The sequence below is a fragment of the Mycetomoellerius zeteki genome, unplaced genomic scaffold (assembly GCF_001594055.1).
Source record: "Mycetomoellerius zeteki isolate Tzet28-1 unplaced genomic scaffold, Tzet1.0 scaffold430, whole genome shotgun sequence".
NCBI lineage: Eukaryota > Metazoa > Arthropoda > Insecta > Hymenoptera > Formicidae > Mycetomoellerius > Mycetomoellerius zeteki.
The window spans coordinates 540,727-563,398 of record NW_017257425.1 but is presented as its reverse complement, the minus strand read 5'-3'; the positions used below and the strand labels follow the sequence as shown (position 1 = coordinate 563,398).

General features: G+C 32.6%; 1 protein-coding gene across 1 annotated transcript in view; it reads left to right on the top strand.

Annotated features, from left to right (window-relative positions):
• The first annotated feature begins 8,448 nt into the window (after positions 1-8,448).
• The window catches only part of phr6-4 ((6-4)-photolyase), a 20,950-nt gene continuing 6,726 nt past the window's right edge, over positions 8,449-22,672 (top strand). Inside the window, exons 1-4 of the mRNA XM_018454273.1 lie at positions 8,449-8,920; positions 17,597-17,823; positions 19,578-19,829; positions 20,444-20,628. Of these exons, the coding sequence (XP_018309775.1) occupies positions 17,606-17,823; positions 19,578-19,829; positions 20,444-20,628 (655 nt within the window). The 5' untranslated portion in view covers positions 8,449-8,920; positions 17,597-17,605. The remainder of the gene's footprint in view (positions 8,921-17,596; positions 17,824-19,577; positions 19,830-20,443; positions 20,629-22,672) is intronic.

Here is a 22,672-nt window from a genome sequence, read left to right as displayed (position 1 = left end):
AGGTATCGAGTGCACGTTCTGATGGCGAGAGATATGCCAGATGGAAACTGCAGTTTTGTACAGTGATTACACTTATTTTTTAAGAGAGCTTGTCCATTTAAATAGATTTAAGTGGCTACTCATTACAGCGATCCTACAATATTAAGTATACGCATTAATTAGCTTTTTTAAAAGTTCGATTATATGCTGACAGCTGGTCTTGGTTCCTTCGCTTTCAGCAGAGCGCTAAATCGTATAGTGATAATCATCGCGTGACATGTCGCTTGTTATGCGATTTCTAGCAGAAACTTTCAACAGAGAATTGCTTTATCGCGAAAATGTATGTTTATATTTCTATGTGCCGTTCCCGTGAAAATTAGTCAAAATCAAAGGAGGATTAATTGAACTTATGCTTTTTTGTACATAAAAGTAGAAAGAGACAAAAGTATCATTTAAAACTCAATTACAACTAACGTTCACGGGGATCATCTTAATATGTAAAGTTTGTTATGTCACATTTATACACCGATATCTATCGGTAAGGCAAATTATAATGAATAATCGTGTATATTGCATTGAAAGAAAGATTGGGCCGATATTTAAGATTATTTAAGAGCGTCTTAAGTCTTAAGATGTTATAAGCTAAGCATGAGGCATATTAACACCTTAAGATATTACTTAAGATGATCTTAAAATTAAAACAAACTAGGAATATACCGGTCTATACTCTTTGAGGAGGTTCTCGCGTTTGATGAAAAATAAGACAAGTCTATAATATACATGTAATGCAAAAGTTAATAATATCAATAATATCTAGAAAAAATTTCATTGATTTTTACCGTACCATTTTGAAGATATTTAATTCTAAATTTATAGAATTTTTACCTTCAACATTACAAGTTGAAGGTATAACCTTATTCTGTAATTATTTTCTTTTAAATTGAGACACTTGCGTATAAGACAGCAATTTAAAAATCGTTATAATCATAAAGTAAACACTTAAGTTTGTTCTCGTAAAGTTTCATTTAAACTGACCGTACAGTTTACAAGAAATTTATATTCTTCAATGAAAAAAGCTAGAATATATGTCAAATGGACGATGCGTATACATCAAATGAACATCTTACAACTTTTATTTTGTCATTTTGAAAATATTTAGTAACATATAAAATTAACAATAATTATGTATAATGGCACAAGATATTGTTAGTAACCTTTTTATTCCATTATTTTAATTATTTTACATATTGTGAATAAACTGTCTATTGACTAGGAAGTAGCGCGAGAACCTCCTTAAAACTTTTAGAGTGAATTTCATTCTAAAGAGTGAAATCTCACTTTTAAAGAATCTGAGCCACGCTTTTTTCAGCTCAATTTTCATTCTTTAGAGTGAGATTTTACTTTAAAGAATTTAGAAAGTATGTTTGATAAGATCCGCTTGATTATCGCAATCGTCTATCAGCCTCGACGGCCTTGATTATCATACTGCAATCGAATTAATTGTTATAAATTAAGTGTTATATTAAGAGAAGATTTATATACTTTGCGCGATCATGTGGCGGACTTAACTTGATAGGCGTAGAGGTTAATTATCAAGGATCATACTTTACGAGCTACATTTTCTTCGCAGTTTACAGCTCCATTTTCGGTAGGCTCGAATTCTCTCTCGCCTTTATAGACACTGATACACGTTCATATTTTACACGTATTTATTTAAAAAAATTTTTGATAGATATAAGTTCGCGTCCACTCCTTTCGCGCTCCTATCATTTGTGATACAGTATTTTATTCAAAATTCGTCCTTAGGTCTTTATTATATAGTAGTTATTGCTATAGTATTTTGTGTAAAAAGCTGTCGCAGATGAGCTCACATTTCGTAATAATTAATAACGAATAAATACTTCCAATGAATGAATCATAAAACTTGTTCTCTTTAACTGAACTTCTTGTCGATTCGTCTTTCCTCTTTTCTTTTCATATTGGAAAGAAAAATAAAGAAGATGAATGTGCAAGAAGTTTAGCTAGAAAGAACAGATCTATAATTTAATGCGTTCTGAGGGCTAGCGTAATTTTTTCTCGTCAATATTTATATTTAGGGAAAACATTGACTTTATTAAAAAAAAAAACTGCTGAAATAATCCGAAATATTCACTATATCATGTTGTAAGCGATGAAATCATCATTATTCTCTTCTCTCACGGTAAATTAAAACGAGAAATACTCTTGGTGCGACGCAGTTATAATCCCTTTCCTTAAGTGTCGCGATAGAAGAGAGAGATTCTTTGCCAAACGTTTTAAATCCAGAACGTTTTTTTTAATGTCTATATTATTAAGTAGAAGGTATTCATATAGAAGCACGGAAAGGATAAATGATAAAGGGGAGACATTCGGATACCTATGTCGGAAACGATTTTAATGAGCTGGGTATTTTTTCTGCTAGAGCATCTGGAAAAAATAAATGAGTCGATCTTTCGTTCCGAGCTATTCTTTGACAAGTCCGGAATTTTTCAAATTCAAAGAGACTTTCGAAAGTTTCCTCGTTAGTGAGGGATAAACGGGAGCCAACAAAAGATACGAAACGATTGTGGTGAAAAGAAGAATGTTTTTATTTATTCCTGCTACTAACCTTCCATACTTTTTTCTATTCATGATTTGACTTAAACGCAAGGTATATATTTGCCATTAAAATAATATTGCACGAAATGTTTGTTGTCCTCTGCATGCCGCAGGAATAGTCTTTCAACTGTATTGTTTTCTCTTTATGTGAATTTTAAATATGAAAATATATATACGGCACTCGTGTATCGTGAATACGTTTGATAAACAATTTGTGTAATAAGTAATCGCGAGGAGATAAAATAAAAAGATCGGTTGATATCGTTAGAGAATCGCACGACTACATTATATGAAATAATCTAACAACAATATATAGTGTAAAAAAAGCGCATGGAATTTATGAAATAAATCATAGAGAATGTATAGAAAAGATATTTAGTTATAGACCGACAGAATAATGTCAACTATTACGTATTGATAACAAATAAGTAGGGCATCGAGAAAAAGAAAGAGAGATTAAAGCGAGCGTAATCTATAATTCCGAATAAACGAACGGAAACACTCATTATGAATTTTTTAGGGAGAGTCATTTTTATATTATGTCATATGGTTTTGCGCAATAGAAGATGTAGCAAGAGTAACGGAAACCTTCGAGAAATAATGGGCCGTTTTTCTCTTGATACGTTTTATATGTGAAAACGAATAAATGACTGTAACTATTCTAAGAGTATCCATTTATTTGCAGTGAAAAAATCCTCTGCCTTTATACGAAAAGCATTTCAATAAGTAAACAAAATTTATTATAAAATAAAAACAGTTCTTTTTGCTAAATATTTTTCTGTCCTAAATAATTTAAAAAATTTGTTATCAGAAAAGTGCAAAAAGAACAGAGACATAAGTACAATAACATTTCCTTTTTTAACCATTTCACATTTTCATTTTCTCTTTTAATGTAATCTAATATTAATCCAATAATAACCTAACGATATAATCTTTGCGAAAATAAAGACGGTGATTTTGTGATATTATATCTACATTTTAATTTATAATTTAATTATAATTTGTCGTTTTTTGGATGCGGCGAAAAATCGTTATGCATTTCCCGATAATTTAATTTAGTCAAAGATTGCGGAGGTAAATATTCTTTCCCATGCAATGCGATAATAGCGAGTTATAATGATATTACGTCGTGACAATGAACAGAGATTCTTCATCTATTTGTGATACACAAGATAAGAGTGACGAGAGACTAAAAGTTATGCAAGGGATTTAATTAAGGAATGCGGCACTGTATATTTTCAGAGTGCAATATTTTATTTCTTTTAATAACGTTTCTCATTAGAATTTATAAGACTAGAAAATATATTATTTGACAAAAAATAATAGAGAATAAATTTGGTAGTATCAAAAATTGCAGGATGTTCTCAAAAATAAATTATATCTGTAGTATTTTGATACGAAAAATATTAAATTATGTGTAATATTAAATATATTAATAATATAATTAATGTAATTAATTAATAAACGTTATTTTTCAATTTATTTTTTCTAATACGAAATAGAATCCACGATTTTCAAAAACAAACAGATTCAATAATAGAAATTCTATAATTTAAGATCCTCATATATCATACTTCACAATTTACATTTTTAATATCTTTTGACTTTCGATAACTTGAAGTTTTATCATTTATTACTGTAATTTTAGGTAATTTTTTAAGAACGGGAGTTACATTCATTTAACTAATTTGTAAAATGTGACGTAGGACTATCTTACATTGAAAAACAGTCATATGATTTTCTTTCACTAATTCCTCAATTTTTGGGGACTTCGATGATCGACCATCATATACAATATTTATCTAAAAGATTAAATAAAAAATAAAGTGTGTGTACATATATATGAATGAGGAAAGCAATGCAGTTGTATGATTGATTCATAACAGCAAATGATAATTGTGATTTTCTTATTTGCGATTATAATCCTTCATAACTCGCGTGAGGTGTTCAGAATATCAGTCTTATAAATTCACTAAATATTATATATACACTGTTAAACATCAAAGGCGCAATGATAATCTAATTCCTTGAGTTAAATAACATTTTATTATCTTTAGCTTTTATGTATGTTAAAATGTAAAATCAATTATCCATTTCTGCAGTTAGTTTCAAAGTAAACAACGTCCATATTAACGTATGCACTTAGTAAATAATAAACTAAATTTGAGTCAAATTGAATACATTTTCTGAGTTAAACTGTTTAACTCCATTATTTTAGTTAAATTAACATGTAGAGTAAGAGCAGCGACGATCTATATAAAAATGATTAGAACTAACTCAAATTTCCTATAACATGACATTATGAATTTAACAGTGTATAAATGCTATTTATTACATTATTACATTTAGCGTAAATTATTTCACAATTGAAAAAAATGCATTAATTTTTATCTAAAATATACAATATTATCACAATCTTTATTTAATTATAAATTAAAGAGAACAAATATTAGAGTGTCAAAAACATTCTAAGCGAGTAATTATACTTTAAAAAAACCACACGAGTAATGTAAAGTGTAGCAAAAGAGATGAAGAGAAATTCACGAGGCAGCACTGCCAAAAGGAAACGGCAATGCAGGTAAATGCGGCTTGCGCGTAATTGCTGGCGAGCAACAATTGCGACAGTTTGCACTAACACTCATTGCGTCATCGTCGTGAAAATAGCGAGCCGATATTCTTGCGCGCTGCGAACATTTTCTCACCACCCTGTTTCCTCCGCGAATTTAGTCTCGTCCTGTTACTTTTGCTCCGAGATTATGCGAAATCGTGGTAAAATAACTGCACAATCCTATTGTTGTCCCCGCAACTCGATTATGGTCCTCTCGAATAGACCTGGTGATTACCGCATGAATTACATCGTGAGACTCGCCGTCTCATCAGACCCTTACAACGTGGCCACCTTTCATTTTGTAAACTTGTCCACTGAGGTGATTTCGTAATCGTTTATTAAAAAACAACACGACATTTCTCTCCCCTGTGTACGTAATGATCACTTTATTTAGAAAAAGCAACACGATTTTCTCGAGTCGCAAATTCGTATCAATACCGATCGTCACTTGCCGCACTTCTTTTTTTCGTGTAAATCAGTCTCTTATACAGGGTTTAACTGAAATAACGCCCACTAATCATACAGTGCTATTCCTAATAAAAAAACTAAGCCGAAAAGTTCTCTACCATTTTGCAATTTTCGCAATAAACGAGATATTAATTTCTAAATATTGCCAAATAAACGGATAAAATCGATGTATAAGACAATTTTGAGATATCTTTCTGTGTTCTTTGTGAAATATTTCTCTTAAAGCTGTCTTATACGTCGATTTTAGATATTTTGCTCATTGGGTAACTAAAAAAATATTGCGAAAATTGCAAAATGGTAGAGGACTTTTCGTCTCAGTTTTTTATTAGGAATAGCACTATATAATTAGTGGGCGTTATTTCAGTTACATCCTGTATAGTAATTAACGCGATTAAATTAAATCGTAATTAGTTCGGAGGAATGTGTAATATGTCGTCGTTGTATTACGCCTGCAATTAATTAAAAGGCATCTCTCGACTAAATTTTCGCATGCGAATCAAGCGATAAATTCTATCCATTGTCCCGGATCGATGGGCCCTTTCTGTGACAAATAGTTAAATATATATTTTATATATATATATATATATATACACGTTTCATTTAACACACGAAGCCTATTTTAATCGGGCAAACACAAGTTCGTTACGCAAGCCGAGTTTTGCAGATCAATAGTAACCTCGTCCCCCACAGTTCGGCGCTTTAAATCGATATCAAATGGTTACGCAAAATATAAGATGATATACATATAAACAGATCGTAAAAACAATTTGTCGACTAAATGCGTAACATTGGGAGGACTATTCTAAGCAGAACATGTCACGATAACGTCAAAATGACGTTAAAATGAATCACGATTGATCGAAAAGTGATTTTTAATAGTGGAGCCATTTGATGCCATCATAATTTTTTACTCTGCTTTGGATTCTATTCTACTTTACAAAAATAAAATTGTTAAACAATCCACATTAGCCGATTTCTAAAATATGTACATAAATTATCTTTTTTTTACACTAAAAATACTTAAATTTATTTAAAAAATTGTTGTTAGAAAAAGTTGTCTGAAAATAATTATTGAAAAATACCATGAGGACCAATTTTCTCGGATAATTTAGAACCGACTTCTCCTTAGAAACTTTTCAATTTAACGTTATGAACTCCTGCTAAAATTTTAAATAAGTCACAGAACTTTTATTAACGTTCGTTCGACCTGCAGTTCTTCAAATAACTTAGTTACTCCATAAAACTAAATATACACTAACGGATATGTACTAAAGAGATTTCTTACACAAAGAAACAATAAAAACAATAAAATAAAAAATTATATGAATAATTATAATGCTTTTTTTAAATCCTTAAGAGATTCATTAAAAAACTCAAAGGAAAGAATTTGTGAGTCTTTTTTAATACTAAGAAATTTAATACTGAGAGATAATTTATTTTAAATACTTATTTTAAATATTAAAATTACTATTGTTTAGTGTTTTTAATACTCAAAGTAAGTAATTAATCACTATCTTTCAGTATTCAATTAACCAGTACTGGATTTCTGTAAAGGTTTAAAATACTTTCCCGGAGATCCTATCCCCCCCCTCTCTCTCTTTCTCTTTTTTTCATTAAGTTCATTGCTATAGTCTCAATAATTTTAAATGCGGCCTATATGATTTTTTGGTAGAAAGTCTCATAATTAATTATACATGACACTTGCTTAGTTTTTTTGTATTTATTTTTATATTATTTTTCTTGAATATTTTTTGCTATTGTGTATATATATTTTTTTCTTTCCTTTATTTTTTTAATAATATTTTTTACTTTATATACGTCTTTGTGTTTATTGTAACGTTAAATATTCTAGCGCTTGAAAAGACAATTATTCCAGAGTACGAGCTAAATAAAGCTATCTATTTTTCTCTCTCTTATCTCGGTTTTTTTGGTCGGAGATTTTGAGTAGCTTGCGAGAACAGATCTCCAGGATCTCACAGAGAATCTCGGAGATCTCGCGAGGCATTAGAAACAAACGGCCCCGGGCAGATCGACGTAGAAAAGCGAGAGCGAGAGGTGCACTCGCGACGACGACGGCCACGGCGGCTGCAACGTGACCGCTGTATCACGTGATCCCCGCGGCCAATTGGATCTGCTGTGGATCGGCGGTCACGTTGCACTCGGCGTGGCTCGATCACCCCCGCACTCCTGCACGCTTCCCCCTCGTCCATCGGCTCCTTACGACTATCGCGTTCGCATATGCGATCGGTTGTTAGCGCGGTGCGGTGCGGTTTTTCGGTCGTGCGATTTTGCTCGTCCGCCTGCGCAATTGCGTGAAATAAAAAGAAGAAAAAGCCAGAAAGAGAAGAAGAAAGAGAAGAGATTTTGGCGAACGCGCGCGACGATCGAGCAAGTGCGAGCGAGCCTTTCGCGCGAATTGACGTTGCGCAGAATTTGCGATCCGCGAATAAACGGTGAAATTATCGTTATCGCGCGGTGTCTGATTGTTTCTGGAATTAGAAGGATTTGCGGTAAGCGTCGACGACTGTTCAGGTCGAGTGACGGGACGATTAGCGCGTTCGGCGCTAAGAACGATGCATCGAGCGCGTCATCGATCCAGCGAGTGCCGCGAGCGAATCGTTCAATCTGTAGGTCTGTTTTCTGTGGCTGAATTAGTGTATAGTTTTTTTAAAAATTTAAAAGTAAGATAGGTATATATATGTTTGACATTTGACGAAAAAGAGTTATAGTGGAGTTTAGTTAATTTTTTAACTGAAACAAAAAACAGACCCAGTAAGTTCGATAATTTAATTCGATAATTCAATCGCGCGTTATCAAATTGAGAATTAACAAGAATCTTCTGTGACAATCAGTGGCTCGCGAATGAATTTGCCGTATTCGCGACGAAAAGAAATCAAGTCTGTGAGGAAAAATGTGAGTGTCGTCGATATTACGATCGACATGCGTTGCGACTGACGAATGTCGTCGATTTGAGTGCCGTGATCGATCGATCTCGCTCGCCCAGCTGAATCTGGGAACTGTCGCATCGTTGGTCATTATAGGGCTTCGCGGCCTTGCTTCGCCGGCGGGAAACTCGTAATTGTGACTGCACGAAGATGAGCGCTCCGCGGCGAGCTTGTCTCGCGGGCCGCGAACTCTCCTCGTAGCGGCTCGGCGTGCCCGCGGATTTCTGCGGTGGATTGGCACAGCGGGTTGCAGGACCTGGGCTTTTTTTAACTCGGCGCGCTTTCACCGGCCGCTTCAAAGAAAGTAAGAGAGAAAGCGCAGCTGCGTTACATAGATTGGCGATTGGTTTAAATAGCGAATCGAAGCATTTCGATGATTCTCCTTAGGTATTATTATTGCAATTAATATGTATATATATTTTTTTTATACGATATAATAAAATTACTTATTGCTATAAAGTAATAGAGTAATTTTATCGTATTACTCAAACAAAAAATCGTAACAAATAAAGATCTAAGATACAAGTACCTGATATATTCTAGTATTTCATTAACTTATAATATAAATTGAAAAACACAAATAGACAAAAATTATTGTAAAATTAAACATATTGGCTGGAAACTTTTGGAAGTCACTATATATATATATATATATATATATACTCCAGGAAAAATTTGGAAACATTAAAAGTATTTCCATACTTTTAGTTTGGAATGTACATATATATTACTTATAAATATTTAATTATTTAATTATATATTAAATCATATAATTTATGTATCAAATTAATATACAACAATTAATATATAATCCGTTAATATATATGTATAATTTAAAGATTCCTCTATATATGTTTGGATCAATCATCGGACTCTGTGTTGAAAGAAAGTACAATATAAATTTAATTTTCAAATTAATATTAATTTGGAAATTAAATTAATAATCAATATTAATGTTTCCAAATTGGTTCAGTACTCTAAAAAAGTTAACCGTTTAGGTTCAAATAACTCTGCAAATCTTTCTGCTCATTTTTATCGCAATATACTGACAAAATTAATTTCACTCGCCGTGATTAAAAGAAATCCTATCTGAGATATATTGAATAACCAGTTAATCTTGTGAATGTGTTGACAAAATGATTGGTGAATAATGTATACAACGTAATCTATTAATCATCGCGTGAAGAATTAATAATCCTTGTTATTTAACATCGCAAAGAACGGCATTAAGAATTTATGGAAGAGAATTTATGGAAAATTCCTCATTATTAATTACGGAATTATCAGTTTCATTAATATTGTGAGAACTCGAGGGTTTCCATCATTAGGGTGCGTCGATTCGAAACGGGTCGTGTCCTGAAACAGATATTTAATCGTCCCTATGGGTTTAACTTATTGATTCATCTATTCGGATACTTTCGGGCGGGATAGATGTTTCCAACTTCAGTCGCTGCACTCGACCCTTATCAATTAACGCTTGTAAGGAGTTGCCGAAATGTTGTCGTTGCACTAGTAGTATTTTGTCACGATAAACGGAAAGCGGAACAGCAACGGACGCCGTGTTTAGTCACTGTCGTGTCGTTGCAAGTAAACACGCTGATCGATCAAAGTACCCAATTCATGGGATTAAGCGTGTAATTTTTCTTTAACGCGGAGACATAAAGAATGAAAATTTTTATGTACTATCTGAATTTTTGAAGTGAAATCTCACTCTAAAGAGTGAAAATTGAACCAATCTTGAAAATGAGTGGCTTAATTTTCAATCTTTTTAAAAATAAGATTTCACTCTCTCTTCAGAGTAAAAGATTCACTCTAAAAGTTTTAAAGAGTATGTATGTATGTACATATACATACATGTATACAAAAAAATTTTCATTTTTCACGTTTCCTTTCCAGGAAAAAAAGTAACACGATTGATCTCCAGCCCCAGAAGTATGGCCGAGCTTCTCTCAGAAGCGTTCATTATTCATTAATACACAGATAACTCATCGAACGTGATATCTATCGCTTTTTCACTGAAATACGCCATTTACATGTTCACGGTGTACGTGTGAAAATTGATCTCGAGATATAATACATCGGCATCGATGTGGAAAATGAAAATACTCTGCTGAAATCAACGGGGAAGCGGAACGAGTGGGGGAGAGTTAAAATAAATAGGGGTTTAAATGAAATGTAAAATTTGCTGAAATAACGACAAAAATTATTTATCGCTCGATGGTACGAGCTACAGGTGGTTAATTAAAATTTATATGCAATAAGTAAAATGTTACTTGTCTTGATGGTATATTAATCGTTATCAGAGTACTCTTCCATCGAGAGTATTCCGAAAGTAACAAAATAAGCTGTCTAGTGTGAATTGTGTTCGATTTACATTTAATTTCATATATATATGTTTGCATGTTGTGTACGACATTAATTATTATAATTATCGACAATGATCTTATGCAATCGATGCTTATTATTCTTCTAGAATTTGATCTCTCTAGAAATAAGACGAATAAATACGTATTGAATAAATCAATAGCACGTATGTGACTCCTGTTCTTGAAGGATTATTAGAGGAAGGAGAAAAAAGATTATTATCTTGATGGATTATAATCCAAGCAACACATATACTTACGTTCAAAATACAAAACGTACATTTTTAAAAATACTAAATTTTAATAAATATTGTTCTGAATAGTTCTAAGTAAATATTTACTAAATATAAACATGTATATTTATTTTATAAAATCATTAATTTGGTTTAATTATCATTTTTTAATTGAGTACATATTTATTTTGTGTAAGATAATATTTACTTAATACTATATATTTTCCTTGTTTAATAAACATTAGAAATCGTGTAATAAATATATAAACTAAAAAATAAACGTTTAACATTCGATACATTTCTTAAACTATTTAAAAAATATTTATAAGACGTTTGTAATGTTTATTAAACATTTTTTTACTAATTTAAAATATTATTTTTATACGAGACATTTCGATGATTTAATAAACGTGTATTTAACATTAATAACGTCTGTTTAGCGTTTTTATGCGGTGTTTAACGTTTTTAAAAGTTTTCGGTTAAATGCTTTTTAAATGTAAATTATCTGCATGAGAACTGATAAAATTTCGAGTTATTATAAGGTATTTACTAAAAATATAAATTGTCAAGTATAGGTATATCGGAATCTTAAATTACAGCTTCTATTATTATCAGAGAGAGATTTGTTTCTGGATTTGTTTATTTTTAAAAATCGTGATTTTTACTTTCTATCAGAAGACAATAATAAACTATAAATAAATATTATTAATTGTAATATATCGAATGGATTGGGACTTTATTCGAGTGATCATCGAACGTACAATTTATTGAAAGTACTGAAATATAACCAAAGCGATCTTTTGGAGCAAATAAAAAATAACTTCTACACATGTTAAATCCCTTAAGCGGATTTAAATATATATCTTTTATTTTGGCATTTAATATCTATATTTTTTTAGAGTACCAATATTTATACATAGATATAATAAAAGTAAAATCTAATTGATTTTTTAATAGAAATAGAAAAATTACATTGATTTTCATTACGTCATATTTTTTACAATCATAGAACAGGACGTTTTAAGAACATTTTAGGAATTTTTCAGAAATCTTTGGGGAAGAGCCAGAGTTCCATCAGTTATATCGAAATTCTCAGGACGAGCTGCTAACTATGCAGAAATAAAATTAATGCATTCGTGATAGCGGCTAACTGAGCTCGTATTTCGTCGATCGCTTCGAATTTCAAGAATCCTCTGCTGCGATCAGTAAAAACGCGAGTGCACGCGCCGTTCCAACGACATTATCACGAATGTCGAAAGAGAGCGAAAGCTATTTCGCTTATATCACAATTCAAGATGGGAAAAGAACGATTATATTAGTGTGACACGTGGCGACGTAATGTCATCCGGCTTTTCCTTGTTTATATAGATCATACGTTCAAATGCTGATTCTCGTATGCTATGCACGTGATTAATCCTTTGTCCACAATGTGAAATTTTCACTTTTCATTCCCAGTCTGAGCTCTCGAATTTTATTGCAGATTTTTACACCGTTAGAAATGTAACCACGAGCTTCCTTTACATGTAAATGAAGCTCGTGGTTATGAACAAAATCAAAAGTAATGAATGATTTAACTGAAAATTAAGTTACATTACTGAAAACAGTAGTTACTTACATATAATGAATGTGTACATTAAATTTCATGTACACAAATATACTGTTCAGTTATAAGTACATTAAATTTAATGTAATGTCATGAAATTAAGTTCAAATTGTGTAACTTAAAAGTATATTAAATTTCACATGAAATTTTTAACAGTGTATATTATTGAATTGTAAAAATCTAAAAAAAAATCTTACATACTTGTGAAAACTTCAACGAGTTTTTACTATCATAGAAGTCAGATTGTATTTTATTATACTTATTTTTTTACGGATTTAGACTGCCTGATTTGAAGTGCAAAAAAATTTGATTGTTTTTCTTTACATTTTCTCAAATAATTTAAGAGTATTTTCTGAAAATTTTGATATAATTTCTTGGAGTTACAATAATAGGCAATCCAATTTCGAGTAAGAACTTTTAACTACGGAATAAACAAGTTAGTGTGTGTTCATTAATTCAATCAAGGATAAAGACTTTTTATGGTCCAGAAATTGCAATCTAAAAATTTAGCTAGATAAAGAGTTAAAAATAATATTGTTGAATTATCAAGAAATATTATGCAGGATGCTCAAGTTAATTGTTTAAATATCAAAATTTTTTACATCATTGCTTGAGTTTTCCACATAATTATTATTTTTAATCCAACGAAATTATTTTTAGCCCTGTATCTATAGCTAAATTTTTAAATATTTCAGCAAAATTACTCATTTTGTGTGATACTTTAATGATGTCTTCGCTGAAGTTGAGCCACTTATTCTTGAAGCACGTCTTTGCGCGATAATCGCCAAGAATTTTCAGGGAAGAAGCGGATCTCTCCCTCATTCCATTCGACGTCTTTTTACGTAAATACTTGAGAATGATGCTCTTTTTAAAAAATGCGGCGCATTAAAGTTTGTCTTAGCGAAACGTATACAAATATTTAAGGTACAATGTCCTTTTCGCCGTAAATCCCTCGAGAGATTAAAGTTAATTCAGCGATGTGAAACAAGTTCGCCTCCTTGCTGTTCCGATCGTTTGTGTGTGTCGGAATTAAAGTTTCTTTTCTGTTGTGGTCTCTTTCATAAGAAGAGTTTCCATAGGAAAACTGCTGCAATGCAACCGTGAACTGACGTCTGCGAACACGATCAAGACGCTGGATGATCGTGTTCGCCGAGTTACGACGTATCGTATCGGCTTTAGTGCATCGTATGTGCTCTCTCTTTCTCTCTGAGAAGTTTCTTCGGTAGAAGTTATCGGACGGCGAGATGTAATTCCATCAAAAAACGATAAATTTCGATTATATTGCCGCCTTCATGCGGCAGCGGTGAAACGCGGCGCGACGATGATGTAATATTGGAACTTTAAATGGAGTTAAGACGAACGAATCGGCGATGTCTTCATGACGTCGATATAATAGCACAATTTTCTGTAATCATTTAACGTACCGATGGAAAAATCACCAGCAATGGAGTTCACAAGATGTAGTTCACGCGGATGAATTACCGAGCGAGTTTTGATTAGTTCTTAAGTAAGAGATTGGACACCATACATAAACGATCCGTCATATTCTTCTTTGATTTGTTTAAGATAGAATGAGATAGATTATGTATAAAATAAAATGAGATATTCACGCATATTCTATCTTAAGCAGGTCCTGAAAAATATGACGGATCAAACATATGGTATTCCATCCAGTCCAGCTGTTTCTAAGAATCTCTAATTTCGATCATTCTGCAACACTTGCAATTAGTATAGATGTATGGAATTACATTATATATTTTTTTAAAAGGAGGTTAATTCATAATCATGTCCTTAATTTGGGACAAAATTTGGGACGCGATTTAAGTAAATTTGTCTATAAGAATTCATAATCAAAATATCGATAGTGCTTTTAAAGACTCCATATTGCCGTGTTAAAATAAACTTAGTATTCATTCTTTTTGTACCAATTATGTCATTTTGATCCTTAAAATTAATTATCTTTTAGCTAAATCAATTAAATGGGTCAACATAAATTAAATGGGTCTCATAAATCCAGCGTCAGTAATTGATGTTATAGATTTTGGCGTCGGAGGGTGAAGACTAACTTTCACCCTCCGTAAATGCTAAAAAAATACCTCTTGAAGACACTATCGATTAACGCATTAATGCACCCCCTGCTTCAGCAACCCTCTTGCTTACCTCATATATGTCCGCGTTGTGGGAGGGACGAATGAATTCCGCAATAAATTACTGTAAAACGCACGTTGATCTTCCTCACCCCCTCTCGGTTCATGAATAACGTGTCGATAGATAGCTCTCGTCTGAGGGCTAATCTCGCGGCGGTTTCGCTGCCGTTGCTGGAAAACGACACACATGGAACTCGCAACGATGCAACGGTGCAGCGCAGCAGCGTAACCAACATTCAGGTCACTCTCGTCCCTCCTTCCCCCGCGACTCCTCTTTTCCGCCCCTGTCTATGGAGGAACTTCAAAGGATCGATCTTGATTAACTTGCTCTGCTGACGGCGTTCATCCCAGAATAATAAATTGCTCTATCTGCACCTCTACATGCTGTTATTAATAATAATTGACAATTAATTATGAAAGAAGAATACGTTGATTATCAGAGTTATTAAAAAAAATTAAAAAGAATTATTTTCTTAAAGATGATGAGACGCATGAATATATATATAAATTGTATGTAGATTTTAATTTTTGATCTCTCTACTGAAAGTGATGTCTCTATTCTTCGGAGATGAAGGAGATCTTTAGCTACGCCATTGATGCAACGGATATAAACGTGCCTGTGGGATAAAATTAATGCACCCATGTCGCTTTAGCCCTTTCGGTTGCCAGGGAAATCAACCGTATATCGCGAAGACGATCCACCACCCCGTCGAGATTTCGTTAATTATCCTCAATGTCGCGAGACATGGGCTCTTGCAAAGCTGCGAGCTGTGATTTTTCTGGAGACCAAGTAACGGAAGTAATTGAATTTATCTTGAAAAAGAATGGTCCTCATTTGTGTAATAATGAAGCGGTTTTATCTAAGAAAAGGAGACAGAGAGAAGGAGTTTATATAAAAGTTACAGCTGTATATAACATTTTATATCTCTGTAGGGAACAAATGAATAGCCTGAATCGCCAAGGAAATTGCGCATCTAATCTTCCAAATTGACAACGATTTTGTAAATTTATTCTTATCCCCAGTTCTTTTCTGTTCTTGGACATGAGAATTTTTCGAAAGGCATCTTTTACATATTCAAAGTAAATCTCGATCCCGAAGTAATGTACACGTGCTCGCACAATGGATACGCTAATTTCACCTTACAATGGAGTTCACGACATCGCATGAATCATTGTGTGGCGACAAAACCATAGTTCCGCGATAGCGTCGAGTGTTTCACAGCAAAATTCTACACCGCGAATAGAATGTCAAGGAACTGTCTTGGAGGATGAGTTATCTGAGATCGAAATTGTAGAACAGAGATTTTGGTTACAATTGTCTAGCTATACCATATGGATCAGTTAATTCTTAGAACTAGAAAAAGATGAAAAGTTGGTTGAACCGAGATTAAAATAGTAGCAGTGAACATAAAGCGTTTAATAACTATCATCTAAGCTTCATTATTATTACTAAACCTTCTTTTCTGTCTGGAAGATCTTCAAAGGGTTAATATTCATCCCCGCGAATAACGAAACGCCAAATCGGAATGGGCCAATCGAGGCGTGGTCTCTTCGAGGTAGCATCCTGCAGAATAGATCCGGCGACATCCGGAGAAAATCGAATTTTCCGCACGACGTGACCCTCCGAGAATCGAAGCGGAAATTCTCCCTTGTAGTCTCAAGGTCATAGCCTGCGAAGACCGACTTATTCTCCGGCTTAGTGATGAACCGAAAAGCAAGATAGATGGATCCTTAACACGCATTTTGAATGGCAAGATACATTTGTAAGAGCTCCCATGGGGATCGATCTGCACCACTTTTATCGCGGAGGCTTTCTTTGAAATATTGATAGCACGAAGATATTCAAGATGTGCGCTTTTCGACATTGATCCGTCACAATCAAGAGAGGGAGGCGTATTTTGAATTTTTGGATTTCACGTTCCCTAGAAATGCGGGGTATTTTCTAAAAGTTACCCATTTGAAGCTAATCAGGGAAGGAAGAGGCTCACGTCTTTTGCATATTAAATTTTAGGAATATAATTATCCGACAAAACTTTATTATATCATTGTTAATTTTAAGGGGCGTTTTCAATTCGAAGTTATTAAAATTTTTTTAATTTCAAGAAACTACTCTAAGGTGATGAAGAAACACACGAAATGTTTAATTCGAATAAATTCGTGAAGAAACTTGTTCGCAGGCAATTTCTAAAACACTCTGCACTATTAATCCTTTATTATTTGTGTGAGTGTTCAAGGCATCTCAGTCTATAAATTTGCTAAATATGTGAACATTACTTGTATATTATTATATTTAGCGTAAATTGTTTCACGATTAAAAAAAATTTTTACATTTATCTAAAAGCTGTATAAAATATTACGAATCTATTATTTAATTGCAAATCATTAAAGAAAACAATGAAAATTGAGATCTAATGTTAGAGTGTCAAAAACACTCCATACGTAAATAATTACATTAAAGAAATCCATACGAATAATTTGAATAGAATTTATAACACTATAATAAATTTATTGCAACAATATGTAATATTATAATAACCATAATAGATTTATTGTTGTTTGCACTCAAGTAGCAGTACAGTAATGGAATCACTTTCGCGCGCTGAATCAACTAATTAAGGTCTATATTCTTCGAAGGGTGAAAAGATGACGGGAAGTAGTAACAACGAGATGGGCCAGGCAGTGACCTCGGGAGTTCGAGGCGATGGCGGGAAGCATACAGTTCACTGGTTCCGTAAGGGACTCCGACTGCACGACAATCCCTCACTGAAGGAGGGTCTCGCGGGGGCGTCCACTTTCCGGTGTGTCTTTGTACTGGACCCCTGGTTCGCCGGAAGTACCAACGTTGGCATCAATAAATGGAGGTGAGCGCCCGTGATGGCCCGCAAGATCGCGGAAACGAGATCGATGATGGTCTACTCTAAAAGCGGAATAACGTAATGAAACGCGTTGGCGCGTCAAACGTTCTTGCGTAAATATTATTGTCAGCAAAATGAATAAAAATCTTTTTTTTTTTATAAATCTTTATTTTATTTTATTATTTTATTTTTTTCTCTTATTTCTTTCTTGCTTTTCTAAATCTTGTTGCGAATGAATATATTGACGGAAAAATAAAATAAATAAAAATCTTTCTTTATATATCTTTGTTTTATTTTATTTTTACATTATTTTATTTTATTTCTCCTATTTCTTGTTTTTCTAAAATGTTGTCAATAAACGACAGAAAAATAATTACATATTCTTGGATAATTATCGAGAATGATCGCGTTAATAATAATATCAAGCTTTCCTTATTGCATCTTAGGTTTGAATGATATCGCGATGATAGTAGAGAGTTACGATTATTTAATTCGTTGATAATAGTGAGTCAATACTGTTTCACAAATGGCGCCGTAGATCTTCGTTGCATTGCATAATCTCGATGCATTACTGCAACGGACATTCGAGGCGCAACTTCGTCATCGATCATTTGTCATGTTGATTAAGCGTTATGTAACCGTTTCCTAAGCGATCGCTTAGATGTTGTCGATAATCCTACTGAATCACGGTTGACAAGGAAGATATTAGTGGCGACATTGACCAAAAATCAATGGCAAACGGCGACTGTAGCAGCACGTGCTTGTTATTACATTGCTTTTAATGATAAATTATTTCTTAATTATTACAAAAGCTAAATGCTTAAATCTAACTGCAATGGAGATATTTAATAAACTATTGTTTTTCATATTTTGTAATTCTATGCACGACAATTTTTTTATTATGTTATTATTGTGAAGAAGCCAATTAAAATATAATGCTATAATTTTCGGTTTGTTACTACAAATCGTAATCATATTATAATACATGTTTTTAAAGCAATAATTTTTATGTGAGTAAAGGCGCTTCAGAAATTTCAGTTTTTTCCATATTTTTAAAAATGGATTTACATAATTTTTTATACGCATAATATCTATAGTTAAAAGTTATTTTGCATTTAAAAGTAATAAAGCAGAGTTATCATAAAATTAATTTACGAAAAATTAGTTTACAAGGCATTTTTATTTTATTCTGGGTTTTAACTCAAAATATAAAATATGTATAAACTATTCGTTTCTATACCTTAACATTTCTCTGTACTGAATAACGAGATAAATTATTTAAAGCAACAAAAACGCGTTGTCGCTTTAAAAAAAAGAACAAGTAATTGCAATTGTAAAAAAAATTATACTTTACGAGATACTTCATATCTTAAATCAACAAAATCAAATGTAAAATGTCTTGTAAATTATTGATTTTTTAATAATTCTAGCTTAATACGTTTACATACAGAATAACTAAAAAAATCATATATTATGTAAAAAAATCATATAATTCTGTTTAAAAAAATGGAGGTATCCTTAAACTTTTTGAAGCGCCTCCACCCACAGAAAAATTATTACTAGCATATTATGATTTTCTTTTGATATTTAAAATTACTTTTATAATTAAATATTTTCATGGTTTTAAAAATAATTAAAATATTTTAGGTGATCAAAGTTATTGTTCTATCCTGTATATATTTATTTTTAAATTATTTAAAAACATTATTAAGTAATTTTGTGCGACATCTGATCGGTTTGCTTTACGTGCAATCCGACAGGTTCCTACTGCAATGTTTAGAGGACTTAGACTGTTCCCTGAGGAAACTAAATTCTCGGCTATTTGTGATCCGGGGACAGCCGGCCGATGCACTCCCCAAGCTCTTCAAAGAATGGGGCACGACAAATCTTACTTTCGAAGAGGATCCGGAACCATTCGGTCGTGTGCGAGATCATAATATTTCGGCCCTTTGTAAGGAGCTCGGTATCTCGGTGGTTCAGAGAGTCTCGCACACTCTCTATAGACTAGACGAGTGAGTTCGAAAAAATTGTTCAATACTTACGCATTGATTGAAATTTTTTACATTTATTTAAAACAAAATGTCAATAATCTAATTTAACAATATAAACTTAACGCTATTAAAGCCAAAATTATTTTTTTGTTATTTTTTTATCATTTTTTGTTTATTATTTTTATCAAACTTATAACGGTACTTTTTTGAGGCATTTTTTCTAAGTGATTTTTATTATAAAATAAATGATTAATAAATTAATCAATCTTCTTTTCCTTTAGTTTTAAATAATAAAAATAGTTATACATTATTTGTCAAGAGTTTTAATCATAATAAATGCAAATTTATTTTAATTTAGAATTAGCCTTTAGTTTCCATCGATCTAACTGTAATTGAAATCTAACTTTGTAATTATAATCCTAAAATTATTTTTAACGAGACATTTACGGGAAAGGAAAGAAGAAATATATATCTTCTGAAAGTTACATGTTAGTTAATTACACTGCAAGTACACATTCGAGTGTTTAGAATAGAATCCTAGCGGGACCCGCTAGGATTAAATATTACGTCGCAACTTTTGCCATTGTTCTCAAGCCATTTCGTGACTCCACCGTTCTCGTCGTCACGCGTTTCAGGATTATAGAGAGAAACGGTGGGAAACCACCGTTGACCTATCATCAATTTCAAAACGTCGTCGCCGGCATGGACCCACCGGAACCGCCGGTACCGACGGTGACTGCCGCCTGCATTGGCAGCGCCTACACACCCCTAAAGGACGACCATGACGATCATTACGGAGTACCCACCCTCGAAGAACTTGGTAAGAAAAAATCGATTTTTCCGAACAAAAAGGATTTAATGTTTTAAAGTTAAGTCTTTATTATCTCGTTGAACAAAAAATCATCAAAGTAATTATTCATTATTAATTGAGAATTCTTATAATATAAATACATACAGACAAAACGGTTTTACTGAAATATCTAAAAGTTTAGTTAAATACAGATCTAAAAATAATTTTCTTGAATCACCAAAATAATTATGGAGAATGTTTAAGTATTGATGATAATGCTGCAAAAAGTTTTGACATCTTATATAAGGTCGCCAGCAGTTACAACAAAACTAACACTTAGTCAATGCTATGACTGTAAACTGATGACCAAGCTTCTGTCAACCAGTACTGGACCATCATTGGGAAATGACTGTCAAATTACGGCTAAAGTTCTTTCAGTCAGTATTGGGCCATCACTGGCAAATGAATAGCTAAAATGACTGGGTCAGTACCATCTGCCAGTAATGGGCCCAAGTTTGATCCAGTACTTAGTCAGTACGGTGCCAATAGTTTATCAGTATCTGAACTATGGCCATAATCACTAAATGGCCCAGCACTGGCCTTATATGGGATTCTAACGACCAAGTTATACAATAATGCGTGAATTATTGTATATACAATACATATATTCAATATTCATAATAATTAATATTAATACAAAAAATTAAAAATTCATGCATTATTAACCGCTTTGTTTCGTTACAGACTTTCTTTCTATCTTTTATTTTTTTTCATGAACTTTGACTTAAAAAAAAGTCGATCCGGCTTAATTAAAGACCAATTATTAAAATTGAGGGCAGAGGTCAAACATTCAATATAAACTAGAACGCCCGACCGGGGTGTTGTTTCATGATATATAAGGTAATAACGAGATATGCATTTCGAATAGAATATCCCAAGCTGGACAACTGCAGATTAATAGTAAGCGCGAGTCTGTCGCGTTTGCCATGGAGAATTCATTCGCGGCAGATTAGTCGATGCAATATTAATGCGCCATCCGTAAGGGAGCAATCGGGTATTATTTCGTATAACGTAATTCATCCGTCGATAGCGCGTTGCAATCCGTAGCTATTCAAACTGTATATTATGTACTCCGCATCACTCATCGTGACTACGAAGAGATCCGATCGATTATTAATTACCTTGGCTGAGTGTTCTTATTATTAAGTGTCAGGCGTCTTAAAATCTCCTCGGCACGGCGCAATAGCCTTTACCTCATTGATTTATAGCTCAGTAAATATAATATATAGTTTGTATTGTCCCTCACTTTCAAATGTCGCACATTATTCCGTTGTTTCTTCTCATTGTTATCAAATGTCAGAGCGATTCCCGAAGGCTTTCAGCTTTTTTCTCCTGCAATTCTCTGTAATGTCGAAAGAATGAAGAAGCAAGACCTTCGCCGAATAACATTGTACTGTACGGAATGTCTACGGCTCTTTAATTTTAGTGACAGATTCCTTGGTCGATATTCCGAGTTCAGTTTTTTTTTAATAAAACTGTCGAGGCGCCATTCAAGCGCTAAACAATCGAAAACACGGTACTTTTTGTACAATAAGCGTGGGATAGCAATATATTTTATTGCGCGCAATCAAATTTTTATTTTCGGAATTTTAATACATTAAGCTCGAAAATTATTCATTGAGATACTTAATATTATAAAATAAATTGCAATCAGTAATATTCGAAATTTTACCAAATATAAAGAGCTATTAAATAAAATTTTCTTTAATGGAATATTAAAGCTGGGATTTTGCGGCGCCGAATTAACTCTAGAATGCTATCGACATTAAGTGATACAATATTGTTATTGATACGTTACGTTCGAGTAAATAATTTAAAATTAATAACATAAGATTTTCATACATTTTGTTCTTTTAATTAGAAAATACCTACTTATAATATAGATTTTTATATAAACACAAATAATTTAATTAATTTAATTCCTTCAGATTCTCTGTGTACATCAAATTTTCCGTTGAAATTATTTAGTTCCACTGACATCATTTGAAACCACACTAAAAAAAAAGATTGGCTG